We start from the raw sequence: 21,403 nt of genomic DNA on the forward strand, positions 1-21,403 counted from the left end.
GAGCATGCCTAAAATACTATATGCCTCCCAGCTATTGACTGGGGGCATTTCCAAAGTGTGCGTGCTGCCCCTTTAAGTATCAGGGAGCTTGCACAGGCCTCAGGGAACCAGGAAGCCATGCAGGCCACAAAGACACCATTGAGGAACTGGGGCAGTGAGTATGTCGGCGTCTCCGCCTGGAGGAGGGAGAGGGAACATGCAGGGACTCCAAGATTAGCGTTCCACAATACAGTTGTTCCGTATGGGATCCAATTTTTTTGCACACCCATACACTTGAATAGGCGACACTTATCCAAAATACAGAAGAGGCCCTGCATGCTGTGATTTTTTTCACACGGACACTGCCATCTAAGCAGTCCTATTGAATAACATTGGTCAGTGAGCTATCAGATTTTTACTCAGACAGCACATGTCCATATAATACACTAGTCTGAATAAGACATTAGTCTTTACCATGCAGAGTACAGGTTGCTACACACTCGTATTCTGTGAATGCAGGATATGCATGTAAAACAGCTTAGCCTCGTGCATCAAACTCATCTTAGAAAAAAGCAACGTTTTCTTCTTATGTAACCAATCACATTTCGCCTATCAGTGCAGTTTTTTCAAGATGAAAGACAAGCTCTAATAGGTTACTATGAAGAGATCAGTATTTGCACTAAGACAGTTTTGATATTGTACATGGGATCCCCAGTGTCAGCTGAAAATTTGAAACCCCAGCAGCCAAGAATCCTATTATCAGCTGATATTAAAGTGAATCTGTCAGTTGGATCATTCTTCCTAAGCCGTCCATAGGAGTATGTCAGTCATAGGAAGCTGAATAAAATGATACATTGATATCTGCGATTCGATGTCTTATTCCAGAGAAATCCTTTTAATTCTTATATGTAAATGAGCTGTTAAGATCTATGGGCCGGATACTGATCTCCCTGATAATCCGCCTGCAGAGATTATTTTATACGAAAGGGGGCATTATCAGTGTGAGACATGAAACCGACAGGGGACAGTGGAACTGAACTTTGTTTTCTTGCAAACACATTTTTTGCAGCTCTCTGAGCTCTGCTGTATTGTAACAATATTACAGCCCTGTCCGCCTGTGAGCTGGAAGCTGAGAGGAACCTGCAGATGTGTCAAGTATAATCACACACAGCTCTGCAGTGAGATCAGGAGAGCGGCCATTACACATCACACTGGTATCTCCCCCTTCATGTAAAATAAGCTGTGGGGGCAGATTCCCATGCAGATCAGTGTCCGGCCCATAGTCCTGTACAGCTCATTTACATATAAGAAAAATGTGGATATCTCTGGAATAAGACATCCGATCGCAAATATCAAGGTATCATTTTATTCAGCTTCCTATGGCCTACATGCCCATATAGACGGCTTAGGTTGGTTGAACCTACTGACGGATTCCCTTTAAGCCACAGCTGATAATAGGATGGCTGTCCACCCAGACAATGCACATTTGTATTTCCTATAAAACAGCACCAGAGGCTATGTAGCATATGGTTACATAAAATCTTTTACAGTGACCATGCATACACACACATCGCTCCAGGCCATGCCCATAGATATGTAGATTAGGTTCAGTTGGGCCTGCATGTGTTTCAGTATTGGAGAAGGACAGATAAGAATTATCTCAGGAGAGAACAAAACAATCGGGCATTTAACTTCGTACTGCTTGATCCTCAGTCGGCCCTTATACACATCAGATGGTCATCAGGCTCAGCAGACTTTATATGGCATCTTTACAGCAAGAGTCTCATGTGGGGATATATGGACAAGGGTTTCCTTGAGTGACTAACCCCTTTACAGAAATGATCACAATACATGAGTAAGATCATGATTTTATCAGTATCACCCTGCCTGACTTCATCCTGTTCCCAATCACATTTAGGTTTATTAGCAGGCCAGGCAAATGACATTAGTATTACAAAAAGCACTTTCATTTATATGTTCATAAAGCCAGACAAAAATACAAAGCTGAAGTGGAAGTAACCATAGTGACGCATGGAAATCTGAAATCTGAGTATGCCCATCGGGAGTTACCATAATGATATCTTTCCGAGTCCATAGTAGTTTGCAACAAAAACTGAGATCAAAGACTCATGTGCAGTGATGATGTGAAATAAAGATGGAAGTTTTAATCACTGGCACTGTAAGTCCACTTTATTACAATGTAGTTTTCAGTACAACAAAGAGTAAAAATATAACGTAACAATAAAGTGAGAACTTCAATGCAGTACATTTTGTTAAAGGGATTTACTGGGACAAAAGCCTTCATAGCCTATAAGACTGCTCCAAATGTTTGACCCCTGGATCCTCCATCAGAGCAAAATGTCAGCGTAGGAGTAGTCCTTACAGTCATCATCGAAAGTTGGCACCCTAGCAATTATTCCAGAAAATGGAAGTATTTCTTCCAGAAAATTATTGCAATTACACGTTTTGTTCTACACATGTTTATTTCCTTTGTGTGTATTGGAACAACATAAAAAAGACAAAGCAAAAAAAACAAACTGGACAACGTTTCACACAAAACTCCAAAAATGGGCCAGACAAAATTGACACCTTTCCAAAATTGTAGGTAAACAACTTTGTTTCAAGCAAGTGATGCTCGTTCAAACTCACCTGTGGCAAGTAACAGATGTGAGCAATATGTAAATAACACTTGAAACCAGAAAAAAAGGGGAGACATTGAGTCTTTGCATTGTGTGTTAGTGTGTGCCACACTATGCATGGAGAACAGAAAGAGGAGAAGAGAACTGTCTGAGGACTTGAGAACCAAAATTGTTGAACAACATCAACAATCTCAAGGTTACAAGTCCATCGCCAGGAATCTTGATGTTGCTTTGTCCACGGTGCGCAATATAATCAAGAAGTTTAAAACCCATGGCACAGTAGCTAATCTCTAATTTGTCTCTCCCTGTATGTGGACGGGAGATAAAAATTGATGAAAGATTGCAACGCAGGATAGCATAGATGGTGGATAAGCATCTCCAATCAAGTTCCAAAGAAATTCAAGTTGTCCTGCAGGCTCAGGGTGCATCAGTGTCAGCACGAGCTATCAGTCGAAATTTGAATTAAATGAAACGCTATAGCAGGAGACCCAGGAGGACCCCACTGCTGACACAGAGACCTAAAAAGACTGCAATTTGCCAAAATGTACGTGAGTAAGCTAAAACCCTTCTGAGAAAGTGTCATGTGGACAGATGAGACCAAGATAGAGATGATTGGTAAAGCACATCATTCTACTGTTTACCAAAACGGAATGAGGCCTACAAAGAAAAGAACACAGTACCTACAGTCAAATATAGTGGAGGTTCAAAGATGTTTTGGGGTTGTGCTGCCTCTGGCACTAGTTGCCTTGACTGTGTTTAAAGTATCATGAAATTTGAAGATTACCAAAGGATTTAAGTCTTAATGGCTTTTGCTTAGGAAATCCCTTTAAAGCAGGGTTTCTCAAACTTTTTCTACTGGGTCATAACTAAACAGACCAAAGTGATTCCCGGGCTTCACCAGAAAGACACAGGAGATACCTAGGCATCACCATCTGTTGTGGAAGTTCAAGCCAATATTAAAAATTTAGCTTAATTTATCTTTTAATAGTGTTCTAAACTCAATTTAAGCAACAAAAAAAAAGTTAAAATGCGCCAATCATGTTGCTACACCGGGGGTTGCTAAAAAAGAGAAAGAATTGTGCAGCTTTTCACCATTTCTGAGATAATTACCTCCAAAGCCGCACCTATCTAACAACTAGGGGGCACCCCACATTTTGAGAAGCACTGCTTTAATGTGTACTTCCACTAGCAACATGGTTTTTCGGTTTAAATGTACATAAAAGGACAATTTTTGCATCAATTTTTAGTTATGTAATTGCTGCGTTAAAACATCTAGTCTAGTGGTTCTTGGAAACAGACAGCTGTTTGGCGCCACACACTATCAGAAATGTGATCCAATAATAATTTGATAATTTTTCTCTTTAAATAGAGGTTTAACTTTTATGGTTCAGATTCCTGAAAAATAAAATCAATGTAGGAGAACCTTATTAAAGTGACATAAGCAAATAATAATTATTGTGCTCCGTGTGTCTGTCTGCCAACATACACTGATGAAACAGCACATGACTAATCCATTTTGGTGCTTATGTTATTTTTACTGTACCAGTAGTATTACTGCTCCACCTACTGACCGTAAGAAGGTAATGCAGAATCATGATAAATACTGGTATTTTCTTGCTGAAGGTAATAATAATAAGCTTTTTATTTATATAGTATTAATATATTGCAAATAAAAACAAATATAGAAAAAATATATATAATTATATAAAATTGTATGTATCACAGATGACTGTAATTGTGACTTGGTATATGTTTCTGCATTAGCGCAACTCTGCATACCTGTTTCTGTTCATGTTGTGCATATGGAGTGTTCAGAGGTGTCCCCCAACTAACAGTCGAGGATGAATCTGGAGGGCCAAATCTTGGGTACCCTTTACTTAAAGGTACATAAGTGTCCTGAAAAAAAACAAGCAAAAGTTAACTTCCGTGAGCCAAAAACACTAAAAACTGGTATTGAATTTCTTTGAATATTTCTCTATGACTAATCTGCAGAAAATATACCATATTCACTATATAGTGAGGCCCCACACTTAGATTTAAAAGCAATCTGTCACCAGGTTTATGCTGCCCCAACTGAAAGCAGCCTGAAGTAGGGGAAGAGACCCTGATTGCAACTTTGGGTCACTTACTGAGCGACTTGCTGTAGTTTTCATAAAACATTTTTCGCATCTGCAGCTCTACTAGTCTTCTCAGTGATGAGCTTCTGCTATATACCCCTGGATACTCATAAGCCCTGATTTACCCCCTCACCATTACTGCATATACAGTGCATGAATTGTCAATCAGCGTGGGGGGGGGTCTACTGACTGACTTACTACTTGTATAAGCAGAAAGCTACTGACCAACAACAGAGGGAGGGCTACTTGTAGCTCCTGAATAGTGAGGATTACACAGCACATGCTAATCTCTGAGAGGACTAGCAAAGCTGCAGCAGATAAAACAGTGCTAGGCTATGTGCACACAACGTCTTTTAGATGCCATCGTACCCGCTGAGTTTTGCAAGAGGAAGATGCTTCAGGAAACTGTCGGCGTAGTCTTCCCCTAGCGTCTCTTTTGGCATCTTTTTGGCCAATTTTTTCAGTGGCATTTTTTACTTCTATGTGTAAAATAGTGAGCGGCTTGAAGTGGCAGCCGCCCAGAGAATGGTCAGGTCACTTCTTTAAACCAGAACTTGGAAATCTGAAAAGGATAAAAGAAGCTCAAAAGAGTGAACATATGCACAATGTCACGTACGCAGGTGTCGCACGTGGTTCGTGGACACACTGTGCAACGGGGCCGGGTATACCTAGGAGGGGCATAGCTAAGCGGCTACCTGGTTTTCAGTGGAGCTCCTGATAGTGGAGTCAGGCTTGAATTGTTGGTAGCCGCCAGGTACCACTCCTAAGCAGACTCTGGCACTGCAGCTGCTGACCCCAGGGGAGCAGCCTCGCAGACACAGACTGGACTCGAAGTAACTGGCAGGAGAGGGTTCGGACTCTGTTCAGACTACACAGGTTCTGGATCCTCGGGAAAAAGGAATACTGACATGGAGTCACAGACAGGGCTGGATTCAGATACTGGAACAGGCTCCGACAGTACGGACTCTGGAACTCTAATCAGGACACATGCTAGTGCTGGTTCAAGTCCCGCCGATGAGGCTTCAGGGTTCAGGTACACACACTACACAAGGAACTACAGGGGTTGCTCAGGCACCTCCCTACTGGGGAGGGTGCCATTTATACAAGATTCATCCCAGCTATTGGCTTTGGGATTTTTCTAAATTACGAGCGCTGCCCCTTTAACAACAGAGGAGCGTGCACTAGGCATGCCGCCAGAAAGCCTGCGTATCGTGCACAGGAAGCTGGGGAGTAGGAGATGGGGAGGAAACCGGGTGGTCGGGGCTGTGAGTATGTCGGCGTCCCTGCATGGAGCGGGAAGGGGAACCATGCAGGGGCGCCTTTTTCGTTTACCCACAGCAAGTCATTTTTACATTACAATGCATATGTTCATTCTTTTTGTGTTTCTTCAGCACTTTTTCTGTGCGTACCTGCCTGAAAAAGATGTTGTTGTCACAGAAAAGGGGCTCACTTAGTGAGGTGGATCCTTTAAGTCCAAGGTGGGAACATGGGCCACGGGTGTCAGTGCAGCAGATGGGTGAGGCACGCAGGACACAGATAGCAGACAGGAGACCAGTAACAAAGGAACTGAAGGACGCACGCAGACAGGAGACGTCCTGGAGACCACAGTCAAATAGCGGTGGTACTAAAAGCTGCAGACAGGTAACTCAGGGACTGGAAGCTGCAGGCAGACAGGTGACATCCTGAAGACCACAGACAAAACTCCAGAGTAACTAGAAAGTCTTAATAAAGTGGAACCGGAAGGCGGATAGATGTCCTGGAGACCGCAGGCACACAAGTAGCAGAGGTCCTAGAAGACCGGGAACAGGTAGCAGCCAGAACTCTGGAGTAACTATAATGTCTGAATACCATGGAAGCTGCAGGCAGACACTAGACATATTGGAAACCGCAGACAAGGAACCATGACAATGGAGGCTCTAGACAGACAGGAGACGTCCTGGAGACTGAAGACATTTAGCAGTGGCAGTGAAAGCCACAGATAGGTAACTCAGGGACTGTGAGTCACAGGCAGCCAGGAGACATCCTCAAGACTTAAGAAAGGAACTGGGCACAGACAACCTAAAAGTCTTAGTATAAATTCTTAATACCAAGATATAAGTGTGTGTCTTGGTATTCCTTATATAGGCTTAGGGAGATCAATACATGGGAGCACGCTGAGCTACTTGCAAAACCCGACTTGGAGCACAACAAAGTTCAGAGGACAAGGGGTGTAGGGAACAGAGCCCAGACCAGGTATGTAACAGCTGTGTGTTTACATACCCTTATCATACAAACTACAGCAAGAAGACAAGTAACCCAGAGCAGGAATCAGGGTCTCTGCCCTTGCATTATGCAGCTCTCAAAGAGGGCAGCTTAAACCTAGAGACTCGTTTTAGTTTAACAATTACATTGAAAAATATCATTAAAGGAGTTGTTCACAACTCAGACAACCCTTTCTCAATCATTATATCCCCGCCCCCAGTAAAATAACAACACCTATACTCACCTCTGGCGTGGGCGCTGTTCAGGAAAAGAGAGAGTAGCCGCAGCTCTGACTTCCCCCCGGATGTCAATTATGAAGGAGGGGTCAGTGAAACGGCCACTGATATGTCACGCAAACTCTGTGACCAAAGAATGTCACGCAAGCTCTGGAAGAGCCAGTGCTAACACAGCTGGAACAGTACCGGAGGGGAGTGTGAGTGTTATTATTTTACTGGGGAGAAAACCTAGTGATCAAGAAGGGGTTATCCAAGTAGTGGACAACCCCTTTAATAGCAATTTTCTAAAACAAAATCATTACCAGTCCATTATTTGTGGTCCAATAATAATGCAGGCTTACTTTACATTGCGTCATAATGAAACAGTAAAATGTATAAAAAAAAACTTCTTTAAAAGTAGTGTAGATAACTATAAAAAAAAAACTTGATAATACATCTTTATTTTATAACAAATACATGCATACACATAATATATAGACACACGGTCATGTAGAATAAGTTTGCTTTGCCTGAATACTTTCTCCACTATTAAGTCTTTATAGTGTGACCTATCTATCCCCCACATTGGAGCACAATGATTACATTGCTATATACATCCTTTCATCTCCAATCATAAAAAGAACATAATGTCCCAGTATATCCCAACCTTCATGACCCAAGGCGAGAGCTTCTGTTTCATCATATCATCCACCCTGATTGTAGATGAATGGTGTGTCTATGGGATACCTGACAGTACTAAGACTTGTGCCTTTCTCCATGTTGTTCCTGTGGCTTTCTTTTCTAAAGCCTCAAGTTTCCTTATGATAAGAAGAGGCGATGCCCATTTCTATCTGCCCTCTGCTTCATTACCTCATCATCCGAGTCTCCAAGTTTTCCAAGGTCAAGAGAGGGTACTCTGTAATAAATGGGAAATGTTCATAGAAGACATCATACCCAATAGAGCCTAAATACAGATGCTGTGTCAGTCCTACGTGACTGTTGTCTTAACATGGGAAAAGTTTCTTACCTATAACCTAAAAGGGGTATTCCCATTTATAAAGTGATTGCAGATCCTTAGGCTGTGCCATAATTCTATGACCAGTAATGGTCCAACTTCTGGGACTCCCACTAATCCGGAGAATATGCCCATTAAAAGGAGAGGGCTTTTTAGAAACTATTTGTGCAGGGGACTGCTGCTGTTTATCCCGGCATTCACTTGAATGGAGTTGTAATGCAATACTTAAGGGAATTTGTCACCAGGTTTTTGCCACTTAATCTGAGAGCAGCTTGACATAGAGACAGAAACCCTGATTCCAATGATGTATCACTTACTGGGCTGCTTAGTGCAATTTTGTTCAAATCACTATTTTATCAGTAGGAGATTATCACTGGAAGACTAGTAAACCTGCCATGTAGTCCTCCATATTCATGAGCACTATATAACACTACCCCAACCACTCATTGACAGCTTTCTGCCTATGCACAGTGTACTCAGGAATCTGCCAATCAGTGGTGTGGGCGGAGTTATACAGAGCTCAGTATTCAGAGAACTGCTAGATCTGCAGCAAACAGCGATTTTATCAAAACTACAGCAAACAGACCCAGTAAGTGATACATTGCTGGAATCAGGGTCTCTGACCCTACATCATGCTGCTCTCAAGGTAGAAAAACCTGGTGACAGATTCCCATGAAGCAAAATGAACGGCTTTGTATTTTACCTACATAGACTCCATATTCAATGTGTCTTGGAATCCGGCTACATCTGTAGTTATAAACTATGCTTTTGGCTTTATTATAAAAAAATAAGACTGGCAGAAATGAAATGAGTCTAATATGAAGAGAGACTGCCATATCTGTGCATTACGCAGGGGCAAGACTGCAGTCTATGGCTCATTCCTAGGTCTTCTCTTACAATGCCCCCTCCGGAAATAAAGCTGTAACTTTATTCTCTCTGCATTCTTCTAGGCTATTTTTCACATGCAATACCTAATAATAGAAATCCTTAAAGGGGTTGTTCACTGTTCGGACAACCTCTTCTTAAATGTTATATTCCTCAGTGTAAAATAAAAGTAACGGATATGCACCTACCGCACCGACACTGTTCCAATAATGTCGGGACCAGGTCTTCCAGAGCTTGAGTGACTTTGTTATACCACGTGAGCCCTGCAGCCGATCAGCAGCCACAAACGTGCGACGTTCATCCAAAGGAAGTGGGAGCCCATTAGCTGCTGGTGTTCATGCAGCATATCAAAGTCACACAGGCTCCAGGAGACCCGGCGGCATCATTATTCCAGCGCGGGAGGCGAGTAGCTATTATTTTTATTTTACACTGAGGAATATAGTATTTAAGAAGTGGACAATCCCTTTAACAGAGAAGCTAAACTTTAGGTACTTACTCCTTAGGCCGTGTTTCTGCAGCCTGTGACTGTGCTCGCCAACCCTGCAACATTGATAAACAGAATTTAGGCAGAATAAAAAATTAAGTAAATGCACAAAAATACAATTTTCAACATTATAACAAGCATTAAATTATAAGCATATAATAATTAAAAAATCAAGTAATATCGAACACACAGCAGGCATAAGAGTCCAAAGCCAATTCCAGGGACCTACTAAGAAGTTCGCCGTGACGTGGCAGTGGGCTCATACAGTCTGATCAGAATATTATCTAAGAACCTCATGTCCAGATTTGTACATTTTTCCTTTTCCGCAATAGATCAATGTATATGTTTTGGATGTGCGCTCCATGGCTTTTTCTACAGCTATGGTATAAGATTTCAAAGTCAAGTAAGTAAGAAAGTGGATGGTATTCTGATATTATATAAGTAGATCTCAAGCACTGTATAATTGAAAAGTTTTCCAACTGTTTAATAACTTTTGTTTTTCGGGGTCTCCCATTATTCCATAAAAATTTCATATAAAACACCACAATTTACATGTGAACTTAAAAGGGTGTTCTGGTAAAAGGAAGTTTTAACCTATGCACAGGCCAGGTGATTACTTCTAGATTGCTTCTCCCCATGTGTACCCATGTGTAGGGAGCGGAGGTCAAGCACGGACCCTGCCGCTCTATTCATTATGGGACTGCAGGAGGAAGGCAAGCGTGGTACTAAGCTATCTTCAGCAGTCCCAAGTAAAGCCCCCGTCTCACATAGCGAGATCGCTGCTGTGTCACGGTTTTGGTGACGCAACAGCGACCTCACCAGCGATGTCGCTATGTGTGACACTTTGCAACGATCAGGCCCCTGCTGTGTGGTCGCTGATCGCTGCAGAATGTCCTGGACCTTTTTTTGGTCGTTGCCCTCCCGCTGGTCAGCACACATTGCTGTGTGTGACCAGCGGGAGCAGCGATCAGGCTGGTAACTATGGTAAATATCGGGTTACTAGGGGCACACGCGCACTTCGTAACCCACTGTTTATCATGGATACGAGCCTGCTAAAGTGAGCCGTAACCTCCCGCTTACCGTAGCAGGGTGGTAACCATGATAAACAACGGGTTACTAGGTGCGCGTGTGCCCCTAGTAACCCGATGTTTATCTTGGTTACCAGCCTGCTCCTGCTTCAGCAGGCTGGTAACCAGGAGCAGGACATCGTGGAAAGATTCTTTCCACGATATCGCTGCTCCCCTGATCGTTGGTGAGCCTGCCTGTTTGACAGCTCACCAGCGACCACATAGCGACGCAGCAACGATCCCTGACAGGTCGTATCGTTGTCGGGATCGTTGCAGCGTCGCTAAGTGTGACGGGGCCTTAAGCTGCAGTGTGCAAGCTGGACCGCCACTCCAATCACACAGAGGAAAAAGTCCCTTGTTCCAGCAATTACTTAAAGAGGTTGTCCACTGCTTTTACACTGTTGTCCTATCTTTAGGACAGTGCATCAATGTCTGATCTGCCGGGGTCCAACACCCGGCACCCCCGCTGATCAGCTGTTATTGGTGGAAGCATCGGCCGGAACTACTTACTTGTGGAGCTGCTCCGTCTATTTGTTTTCGCTGCCGCAGGGTACTACAGATCTGCCTCTCCCTCCTATTGATTAGAATATTAGGCGGATGTGTAGTACTAGCCTTGGCCACTGCAAGTAGACGAAGCAGCTCGGCAAGTGAGTACTTGTGGCCGCAGCCACCGATAACAACTGATGAGAAAGGGTGCCAGGTGTCGGACCCCAGCCAATCAGACATTGATGACTTATCCTAAGGATAGGACATCAGTGTAGTGGGCAACCTCTTTAAAGGGCTGTTCCCTTTCAAATAAGTTTCTACCCTGACTATAGTTTATTATCAAAAAAATAAACGGCGCTGTGCTCATCTTCATCAGGTCCACCCATGAGTCTATGCCGCTGCTCCTCATGTCTGGCATTGGCGGTGGTGCTGTCTTCGTGTCAGCAGCCAATCAGTGAGTTCAGCAGCGGTGCCAGTGGAAACAGAACGCTCAGCTCAGCTCACCGATTTCCTGCTGTGCTATTGACGTGACATCAGTGCCGCAGCCAATGCCAGATGGCTGGTGGACCTGGGGAAGGGGAGTTTGTTTTTTTAAGAACAAAATGCAGACAGGATAGAAACTTAACTGAAAGTGAACAATCCTTTTAACACCCAAATATCTAAAAGTTATTACCTATGTTTTGCACGGGTGATAAACGGGTTTCCCACAAACAAAAGTTCATTTTAATCAATGGATGTGTCTGACCGTGCAGGAACATGGTCTGATCATACCACAGCTCCTGGGCAGGGGAGGAAGCAAAAGAGTATACAGACAGGACAGCATGGGATCACAGCCGATTCTTTTTGGGAGGCAAAACATTTCACTGCCTGTCTTTAAACACTGTTTTACTTCACAGAAAGAATCAGCTGTGATCCCCTGCTGTAATGTCTGTATACTCTTTTGCGTCCTCCCCTGCCCAGGAGATGCGGTATGTTCCGTACACAGTCAGACACAGACACTAATTAAAACTGAACTTTTGTTTGTGGGAAAACCCCTTTAATATTAATATGAGCAGTTTCACAAATCTCTGAGTCCAGTCTGTATAGTCCACAGAAATTTGCCCAATAGCGGGGTCGTACAAGGCACTTTGGTGCCCTAGGCAAATTGCACCCTATACGGGCATGTAGGCAGAGACCTGTCACTCCAGGGCAGCGGGCGGGGAGAAGCCGCCGGGGACCCGCCTGTCTGACTAGTCTACAGCGGGGCTATTAATGCCGCAGTGTTTCAGAGTCAGACCTACCTGGCTGAGATCACACAGCCGGTGCCTGATACATGTGGCCTGTGGATCGGGCAGTATGTGTCAGCTGGCAGGTTCTCTTTAATCATTTATCCAGCACAAAGAGCAACAGAAAAAAGTAAAAAGAAGTGCCAAAATTGCTGCGTTTTTGTTCTTCTCATCCACCGAAAACATATAAAAAGCTAATCTAAAAATTATCTGTACGCTAAAATGGTACCATTGAAAGTAATTGTAGATGGAAAAAATGTAGTGTCATTAGTATGGCAACACATTACAACACACAGAAATTTACTTAGCATGTCCTTAACATGAATGCCATAAAAAATGGTGGACTTTCAGTCATATTTCAATCCTCTTCCACAATAAAAAAGATAAATAACTTTTTGCATCCCAAAATGGCGCCATTCAAAAACACAGATTGTTCTGCAAAAGGCCCATAAGGCTACATTGACAGCAAAAAATTAAAAAGTTAACGTTTTTCGAAAAATCAAGTCATCCTGAAGTCCAAACTAGGTGCATTATTAGGGTGTTTAGGAACATAAGGTTATGGGTTAATGGACCCTTGGCATCTCCCCCGAGTCAGTGGGCAAGGGCAGAAGAGAAACAGCAATCTGATGAGGTCCGCTGCCCCTCTAGGCTGGTTATACACATTAGTCGTCTCTCGGCCGACTCTCCCATGTACAGGAGCGTTCCTGTGTTCTATGAGACATACACAGACTGACACATCGCCCGGTTTCTCTCTGAGAGAGCAATGAGATCGGCAGTCTGAAATTGAACACGCGTGATTGACATCTCTCTCGACCATCAGTCGGCTGTCACCCCCATACACATTAGACCTTTGGCCGAACTCATGGATTTGGTGGGTTCAGCCGGCAATAATCGAATGTATATGGGGGCCTTTATTCTAGAAATGAGTAAAAGTCTTAGCTGCCTGACCTTGACATGTTCCTGGGACGTCAGAAGATAAAAAAGTGCACACGGTCCAATCTCATAGGAAGCAAACAGGTCATAGGAAACAAGATGTTATGTGGTACAGGTGGCACGTTCCTGACAGGTAGTGATGTGTAGGTCGCGAACGAACCCAGACAAATGGCCGGCTCCCTGCTGTGATCGATGAGAGCCAGCACCCTAGTGAGAGCCACTAAATTCTCTGGATGGCTCTCACTGGGCGTAAAATCTCGGTGTCGTAACTCTGCCCACCCTAGCCAAACTTCGCCATGGGTGGGTGGAGTTTCGGCTGCATCAACTCCATCTTAAATATGTGTTCACCTGTGATGAACAAATAGTAAATAGGGATCCATTTAGGATCCAAAAGAGCCGGCTCTTTTTGGTGAGTGGAGCCAGAAAAGCCAGACTGCCCATCACTACTGATCCAATCTTCTTATTAGGGCTCGTGCAGATAAACATATTTTCAGTCCGATTGCGATCTGACAAAACATCGGATCGCACTTGGACCAATGTTATTCTATGGGGCCGTGCACATGTCTGATGTTTTCCTCAGACCGGCTCAGCAAGAATCGCACTGGGCCATGGAAATCAATGAGTGCGTGGAAACCATCGGAGGTCATCTGATTTCTATGGATTCACAGGATGGAGAAGATGGAGAATTCTTTTTCTCCATCTTCTCCTCTTATGAGGGCACCTGCCCTTAATCCGGTAGAAAAGTAGCTGCTAACAACAAACGCCTATCATTTCTGAACCACAGTACCACCACATTAGCTTTGCATGTCATGTCCTGAGATACAATGCCACTGAATATAGCACGGCTGAAAATTAGGAACGGGCTAATTATTCCCATCACCTTGGCAGTAGCAGTGTTTGATGAGACACGACTATGACCTTGAGGACTTGCAGCGACTCCTTTTATTTCCAAATTCATCTTGAAAAAACTGAAATAAAGGAAAGGAAATATCAGAGGTGTAGATGCCCGCCTGTAGCACAATAGTACAAAAGGCCAGGGTAACCCGTGCCAGCCAGTCACCAAACACTAGAGCTCACCACACAAAAAACAAGCCCTCACACCAGTCCACTAAAGGAAAAAAAGACACAAGTCAAATATGTTTTCTTTTATTTTACCGCTGGAGTGGTGCTTCTAATCTAAGGCATATTGTCTTATACTTACCTGCTCAGCGGCTCTGAAGGGGGCGCTCTGTCTACACTATAGAGCTGCTGAGTCACTGACTGGTTGCCATGCTGTCGATATGACGTCAGTGCCGCAGTCAATGGCAGACACCGGGAGCAGCTGTGGAGACTTGTCGGTTGGCCCGAGAAAGGTGCGGATGGTTATTTTATAGCAAACTGGAGCTGGGGCAGAACGTTGTCTGAAGGGGAGCAATAGTCTGGTGAAAACAAGTTATCACCTATCTGGACAATCGGTGGTGGTTCAACCACTAAGACCCCCAATCGAGCCGTAGAAGGGGCGCTATTATCCCTGTTAGAACCGCTTCTCCATTCATTGTAATCCGTACCCCACCTTCTCAATGCTCAGCCAACCTCCTAAGTAAACTATTCCCGACCAATTTACCTCCCCCGCTGTTACATTTGTAACTGTGTATTTTTTCATGAACTCATATGAACTTTTTTGTTCGGAATAGTTATTTTTTCAGATATAAAAAACTTTTTCCACTAAATAATTCGATCAATTTGCCTTGTTTGATGTTTTCACATATGTCTTGCATTGGTGGCCTAAGACCTTGCATTGCTCATGCTTTCATGATGGAAGCAAAGCTGAACTTTGGGATCCTGATAAAAGCAAGAAAGCAACAAAAATGCCAGCAAAACCTGCTTTTTGTCTGCAGCTTTTTTACTGCCAAGAGATCAGGTTTTGTCAACAGAAAAAAAGCAACATGTGAACGTAGCCCAAGAGAGATAAAAATGCCCCATACTGGCGATCGATGCGGTCGGACCCCACGATCAGTGATCACCAATACTATGGATAGGCGGTGCCTTGTTGTCTCCGGAGAGCCCTGTGCGTATACCGCCACCTAACGCTGTTCCGGCTTCAGCAGAGGACAAGCTCTGTTCACATGGACTCACCGGTCTTGTGCGATTGTCCTGCAGTGAAAAACCCCACAAGCGATAAAACCAGCCCAACTCGGAAGTGAAGGGGCGACACTCGTTACCATGGAAACCGGACATGCAACGCACAGGAGTGTTTGCGTTCCACAAGTGAACTCACAGTTTAGAAATCTGATTGGCTTCGAGTATATCACGTGATGTGGGAGGAGTCGTCTGCAGTATACAATGTGTTTGGGCGGCGTCACGTGGTGTCATCTCTGTTACGTTCTCCACTACCGCCTGTCTCTGGACCGTACATACATCCAGGCGGTATGGACAAGTCACTGCGGGCAGCCAATGAGAGTGCGCGCGAGGCGTGGAGCTGCTGTCCTGTGCACAGCGGATGGTAACTCCACAGTAGTCACCATGGGGCTCTCCAGCTCCCAGCACCTGCTGCTCTCCCTGTCCCTGGCGCTATGTGCCTGCTTTCTACTTCCCCGGATGTTTGGAGTCGGTGTGAGGGACCCTGGCAGTCAGGAGTCTGGGAAGATGCCCTCACCGGTGCATGGCCGCCCCGCCAGCAAAGGTAACCGGGGGGAGAAAGCTGTGCGGTATGTGTGTACGGGTCCCGACATCAGTGTGACGGCTCTAGTCCGCACTGCCCTGCTGGGCCCATATATTGCCACTTTTCATGTGTATGGCCACCACCCCTCAACGGGAGTGATGGGGGAAACCCGATAAGGACCCAAACTTAAAGGTCCCGGCGCGGTCAGTCCCCCCCGAGCGTGGGGCCCCCGGTCAGCCCCCCCTAGCTCCCCGGTCAGGCCTCCCCCCCCCCTCCAGGAGCGCGGGGCCCCCGGTCATTTCCCCGCCCCCCTCCAGGAGCGCGGGGCCCCCGGTCACCCCCCCCCCCTCCAGGAGCGCGGGGCCCCCGGTCATCCCCCCCCCCTCCAGGAGCGCGGGGCCCCCGGTCATTCCCCCCCCCCCTCCAGGAGCGCGGGGCCCCTGGTTATTCCCCCCCCCTCCAGGAGCGCGGGGCCCCCGGTCATTCCCCCCCCCCCCCTCCAGGAGCGCGGGGCCCCCGGTCATTCCCCCCCCCCCTCCAGGAGCGCGGGGCCCCTGGTCATTCCCCCCCCCCCCCTCCAGGAGCGCGGGGCCCCGGTGAGGCCAGTGGTGGCGCAAGCCCTATAAAATCTAGCCATGAATTATAGTAAACGGAAGCTGGAATGACTTCAGTGTAAAGGGTATGATGACACAATAGGGTGCAGGAGGAACATCGGGACCCCGTACCTGACGGCAGGGGTGGGCACCCTAGGCCTAACACAGGTAATGACAGCCCACTACTCGCAGTCTGGCCCTGTATAATAACAAACACCACTGATGAATATCACAGCTCTGTCCCGAGGTTACATATCGGGTGTATAACAGTTTATGGAGAATAAAAGCAGCAGATAACACTTTCTGCTGATTAAGGATAGGAGGCAGAATAGGTATATTGAGAAGAAAAGTGTATACATGCCCCGTGCAGAGATGAATCTGAGAGCAGTCCCTCAGTGGGTCCCTGTAGTCATCTCCGTCTCCCAGGCGCATCCTCAGGTTCTAGTCCCAGTCCTGACGTGTTTCCCCGCACGCAAGGTTCATCAGCATCACTTGGTCCTGGCGAGAGCAGGGAGATGGCGTGGACATCTGATGCTCCACATGTTCCTTATTTTTTTTTTTATATATACAAATTTCTGTATCGGCCGCCTGGGGAGCGCGGGGGGGGGGGGGGGGGGCGGGCTTCTGTACCGGCCGCCTGGGGAGCGCGGGGGGGGGGCTTCAGTATCGGCCGCCTGGGGAACGCGGGGGGGGGGGCTTCTGTACCGGCCGCCTGGGGAGCGCGGGGGGGGGGGCTTCAGTATCGGCCGCCTGGGGAACGCGGGGGGGGGGGGGGCTTCTGTACCGGCCGCCTGGGGAGCGCGGGGGGGGGGGCTTCAGTATCGGCCGCCTGGGGAACGCGGGGGGGGGCTTCTGTACCGGCCGCCTGGGGAGCGCGGGGGGGGGCTTCAGTATCGGCCGCCTGGGGAACGCGGGGGGGGGGGGCTTCTGTACCGGCCGCCTGGGGAGCGCGAGGGGGGGGGCTTCAGTATCGGCCGCCTGGGGAACGCGGGGGGGGGGGGCTTCTGTACCGGCCGTCTGGGGAGCGCGGGGGGGGCTTCAGTATCGGCCGCCTGGGGAACGCGGGGGGGGGGGCTTCTGTACCGGCCGCCTGGGGAGCGCGGGGGGGGGGGGCTTCAGTATCGGCCGCCTGGGGAACGCGGGGGGGGGGGGGGCTTCTGTACCGGCCGCCTGGGGAGCGCGGGGGGGGGGGGCTTCAGTATCGGCCGTCTGGGGAACGCGGGGGGGGGGGCTTCTGTACCGGCCGCCTGGGGAACGCGGGGGGGGGGGGGGGGCTTCTGTACCGGCCGCCTGGGGAGCGCGGGGGGGGGGCTTCAGTATCGGCCGCCTGGGGAACGCGGGGGGGGGCTTCTGTACCGGCCGCCTGGGGAGCGCGGGGGGGGGGCTTCAGTATCGGCCGCCTGGGGAACGCGGGGGGGGGGGGCTTCTGTACCGGCCGCCTGGGGAGCGCGAGGGGGGGGCTTCAGTATCGGCCGCCTGGGGAACGCGGGGGGGGGGGGGCTTCTGTACCGGCCGTCTGGGGAGCGCGGGGGGGGGGCTTCAGTATCGGCCGCCTGGGGAACGCGGGGGGGGGGGGCTTCTGTACCGGCCGCCTGGGGAGCGCGGGGGGGGGGGCTTCAGTATCGGCCGCCTGGGGAACGCGGGGGGGGGGGCGGCTTCTGTACCGGCCGCCTGGGGAGCGCGGGGGGGGGGGGGCTTCAGTATCGGCCGCCTGGGGAGCGCGGGGGGGGGCTTCAGTATCGGCCGCCTGGGGAGCGCGGGTGGGGGCTTCAGTATCGGCCGCCTGGGGAGCGCGGGGGGGGGGCTTCTGTACCGGCCGCCTGGGGAACGCGGGGGGGGGGGCTTCTGTACCGGCCGCCTGGGGAGCGCGGGGGGGGGGGCTTCAGTATCGGCCGCCTGGGGAACGCGGGGGGGGGCTTCTGTACCGGCCGCCTGGGGAGCGCGGGGGCTTCAGTATCGGCCGCCTGGGGAACGCGGGGGGGGGGGGGGGCTTCTGTACCGGCCGCCTGGGGAGCGCGAGGGGGGGGCTTCAGTATCGGCCGCCTGGGGAACGCGGGGGGGGGGGGGCTTCTGTACCGGCCGTCTGGGGAGCGCGGGGGGGGCTTCAGTATCGGCCGCCTGGGGAACGCGGGGGGGGGGGGCTTCTGTACCGGCCGCCTGGGGAGCGCGGGGGGGGGGGGCTTCAGTATCGGCCGCCTGGGGAACGCGGGGGGGGGGCGGCTTCTGTACCGGCCGCCTGGGGAGCGCGGGGGGGGGGGGCTTCAGTATCGGCCGCCTGGGGAGCGCGGGGGGGGGCTTCAGTATCGGCCGCCTGGGGAGCGCGGGTGGGGGCTTCAGTATCGGCCGCCTGGGGAGCGCGGGGGGGGGGCTTCAGTATCGGCCGCCTGGGGAGCGCGGGGGGGGGGGCTTCTGTATCGGCCGCCTGGGGAGCGTGTGGGGGCTTCTGTATCGGCCGCCTGGGGAGCGTGGGGGGGCTTTTGTTAGAACAAAATTTTAACTGGACCTAATAACCCCTCTGCTAGTTCCGCATTCTGCCAATAACATGATATCCGATAATTACTTACACCGCTGTTCCCCGATGTGACTTTGGAAAGATCTGGGGCACTGATGTAGTTTCTCTATACATCAAAGTTGTAGAGTAATCTGGTTTTGCAACAATTGTCTTGAGGTATTAACTACAAAACTGCCCTTACAAGTTTGTAATCCTGTTTCTCCATTTCTGCTGCAGATTTTTCTGGTTGTTTTTAGGTGTAGAAAGGTCTTGTCTGCATTGCAGGCTGCAGCACCTCAGACGTGACTGTATTGATGGCTTGTGGTCAGGGGTGAGCCATTAGCACAGGCATCCATTTCTGTCTTTTCCTGTTGTTCAGGAGCAAACAGTGATTCCGAAAAATGGAAGGCCTTTATCTCATTAGATTGGACAGACATTACTCTGATGGTGGAGAGAATTGGCATAATGCATTTTTATAGATAAAACAAGAGCTTGTATATTCAGGATTATCCTTAAAGGGGTTTCCTTAGGCTTGCATTACATTGTTACGCCATGTGAGCCCTGCAGATTCGGCCTAAAGAAGTTTAAGTGTGGCAGCCCACCAGCATACCATGTCTCCTGGTCAGGAAGCAAAAGGGGATCACAGCTGATCCTTTTTGTGAAGTAAAACATTTCCCTGCCTGTTTTTAACCCCTTCGCGACCTTGGGATTTTCCGTTTTTGCATTTTCTTTTTTTGCTCCCCTTGTTCCCAGAGCCATAGCGTTTTTATTTTTTGGGCAATATGGCCATGTGAGGGATTATTTTTTGCGGGACAAGTTGTACTTTTAAACGCCATTACTGGTTTTACCATATCGTGTACGGGAAAACGGGAAAAAAATTCCAAGTGCGGTGAAATTGCAAAAAAAAATGTAATTCCAGTTTTGTTTTTTTTCTTTCCACGTTCACTGGATGTTAAAAGTGGCCTGCCATTATTATTCTCCATGTCATTACAAGTTCGTAGACACCAAACATGTATAGGTTCTTTTTTATTTAAGTGGTGAAAAAAAAATCCAAAGTTTGCTAAAAAAAAATAATTAAAAAAAATGGCGCCATTTTTCAAGACCCTTAGCGTCTCCATTTTTCGGGATCTGGGGCCGGGTGAGGGCTTATTTTTTGCGTACCGAGCTGACGTTTTTATTAATACCATTTTGGGGCAGATACGATGTTTTCATCGCCCGTTATTGCATTTTATTTCAATGTTGCGGCGACCAAAAAAACATTCTGGCGTTTGGAATTTTTTTCTGGTTACGCCGTTTACCAATCGGATTAATTATATTTTTATATTGATAGATCGGGCGATTCTGAACGCAGCGATACCAAATATGTGTGTGGGGTTTATTTTTTATTATTTTATTTTGAATGGGGCAAAAGGGGGGTGATATAAAAGTTTAAAAAAAAAATGTTAAAATTTTTAAAAACATTTTTTTTAAACTTTTTGCATGCTTCAATAGTCTCCATAGGAGGCTAGAAGCAGCAATTACCTGATCGCCTCTGCTACATAGAGGCGATGAGCAGATCGCCTCTATGTAGTAGAAGCGCTCCTGTACTATGAGCGCCGACCACTAGGTGGCGCTCATAGTAATCTTTACATAACAACCAGTGGGGTCTGCTGCAGACCAAGGGTTGTCATGGCCACCCATCAGTGACCCGCAATCACGTGACGGGCTCACCGATGGGTGGGGCTCATGCCGCGCTTCCACCGTGGCGATGTTAAATGCCGCTGTCAGAGATTGACAGCGGCATTCAACATGTTATGAATCAGCTGACATGTGCCTGGTTCAGTGCGGGCTCAGCGCCAGAGCCCTCACTGAACCGGGAGTGATGGCCTGGGGCGTACTAATACGCCCTGGGCCAGTAAGGGGTTAAGCAATGTTTTACCTCAGAAATAATCAGCTGTGATCCCTGCTGTAATGTCTGTATACTCTTTTGTATCCTCCCCTGCCCAGGAGATGTGGTATGATCAGACCATGTTCCTGTACGGTCAGACACAGCCATTACACAGTACACAGCAGGGGCACATTTATAAGATTATCTCAGCGCAGGAACATTTTTTTTCCATTTCCAATTGTGGAACTTATTATTATTCCAATATCTAGTGTTTAAAATGAACTTTGTTGGTGGGAAAACCCCTTTAAGGAGTGAGCAGAGCATTGGTGAACTTTCTGCACTATGCCCCTCAGCCCTTGGTGACCCCGCTCTGTATCTTTACGTGGTGCCACATTGTGGCTGTGTTGTCCATTTTTCAATAACACCACTCGTAATTTATTTTGGAATAAATTTTATGAACTCGCATGTTCTGACAGTGGCATCCT

The 21,403-nt window shown here is 47.9% G+C and overlaps 2 protein-coding genes across 4 annotated transcripts in view; one reads left to right on the top strand and one right to left on the bottom strand.

The window, feature by feature from the left end:
* CAPS2 (calcyphosine 2) overlaps nucleotides 1–15,594 on the bottom strand; it is a 103,234-nt gene extending 87,640 nt beyond the window's left edge. For 2 of the 3 annotated variants that reach the window (XM_073651810.1, XM_073651809.1), the window contains exons 1-5: nucleotides 15,442–15,594; nucleotides 14,207–14,294; nucleotides 9,588–9,631; nucleotides 8,062–8,107; nucleotides 4,398–4,514 (exon numbers count right to left, since the gene is read on the bottom strand). In XM_073651810.1, the coding sequence (XP_073507911.1) occupies nucleotides 4,398–4,514; nucleotides 8,062–8,107; nucleotides 9,588–9,631; nucleotides 14,207–14,294; nucleotides 15,442–15,530 (384 nt within the window). In that variant the 5' untranslated portion in view covers nucleotides 15,531–15,594. Of the gene's footprint in view, nucleotides 1–4,397; nucleotides 4,515–8,061; nucleotides 8,108–9,587; nucleotides 9,632–14,206; nucleotides 14,295–15,441 lie in introns of those variants that run through there. The other variant, XM_073651811.1, reaches the window with a different exon arrangement.
* Nucleotides 15,595–15,622: 28 nt separating this feature from the next.
* CCDC107 (coiled-coil domain containing 107) overlaps nucleotides 15,623–21,403 on the top strand; it is a 28,031-nt gene continuing 22,250 nt past the window's right edge. The window contains exon 1 of the mRNA XM_073651812.1: nucleotides 15,623–15,988. Within this exon, the coding sequence (XP_073507913.1) occupies nucleotides 15,649–15,988 (340 nt within the window). The 5' untranslated portion in view covers nucleotides 15,623–15,648. The remainder of the gene's footprint in view (nucleotides 15,989–21,403) is intronic.

The sequence above is a fragment of the Phyllobates terribilis genome, unplaced genomic scaffold (assembly GCF_046119375.1).
Source record: "Phyllobates terribilis strain yellow unplaced genomic scaffold, ASM4611937v1 Scaffold_11__3_contigs__length_659146591, whole genome shotgun sequence".
Classification (NCBI taxonomy): domain Eukaryota; kingdom Metazoa; phylum Chordata; class Amphibia; order Anura; family Dendrobatidae; genus Phyllobates; species Phyllobates terribilis.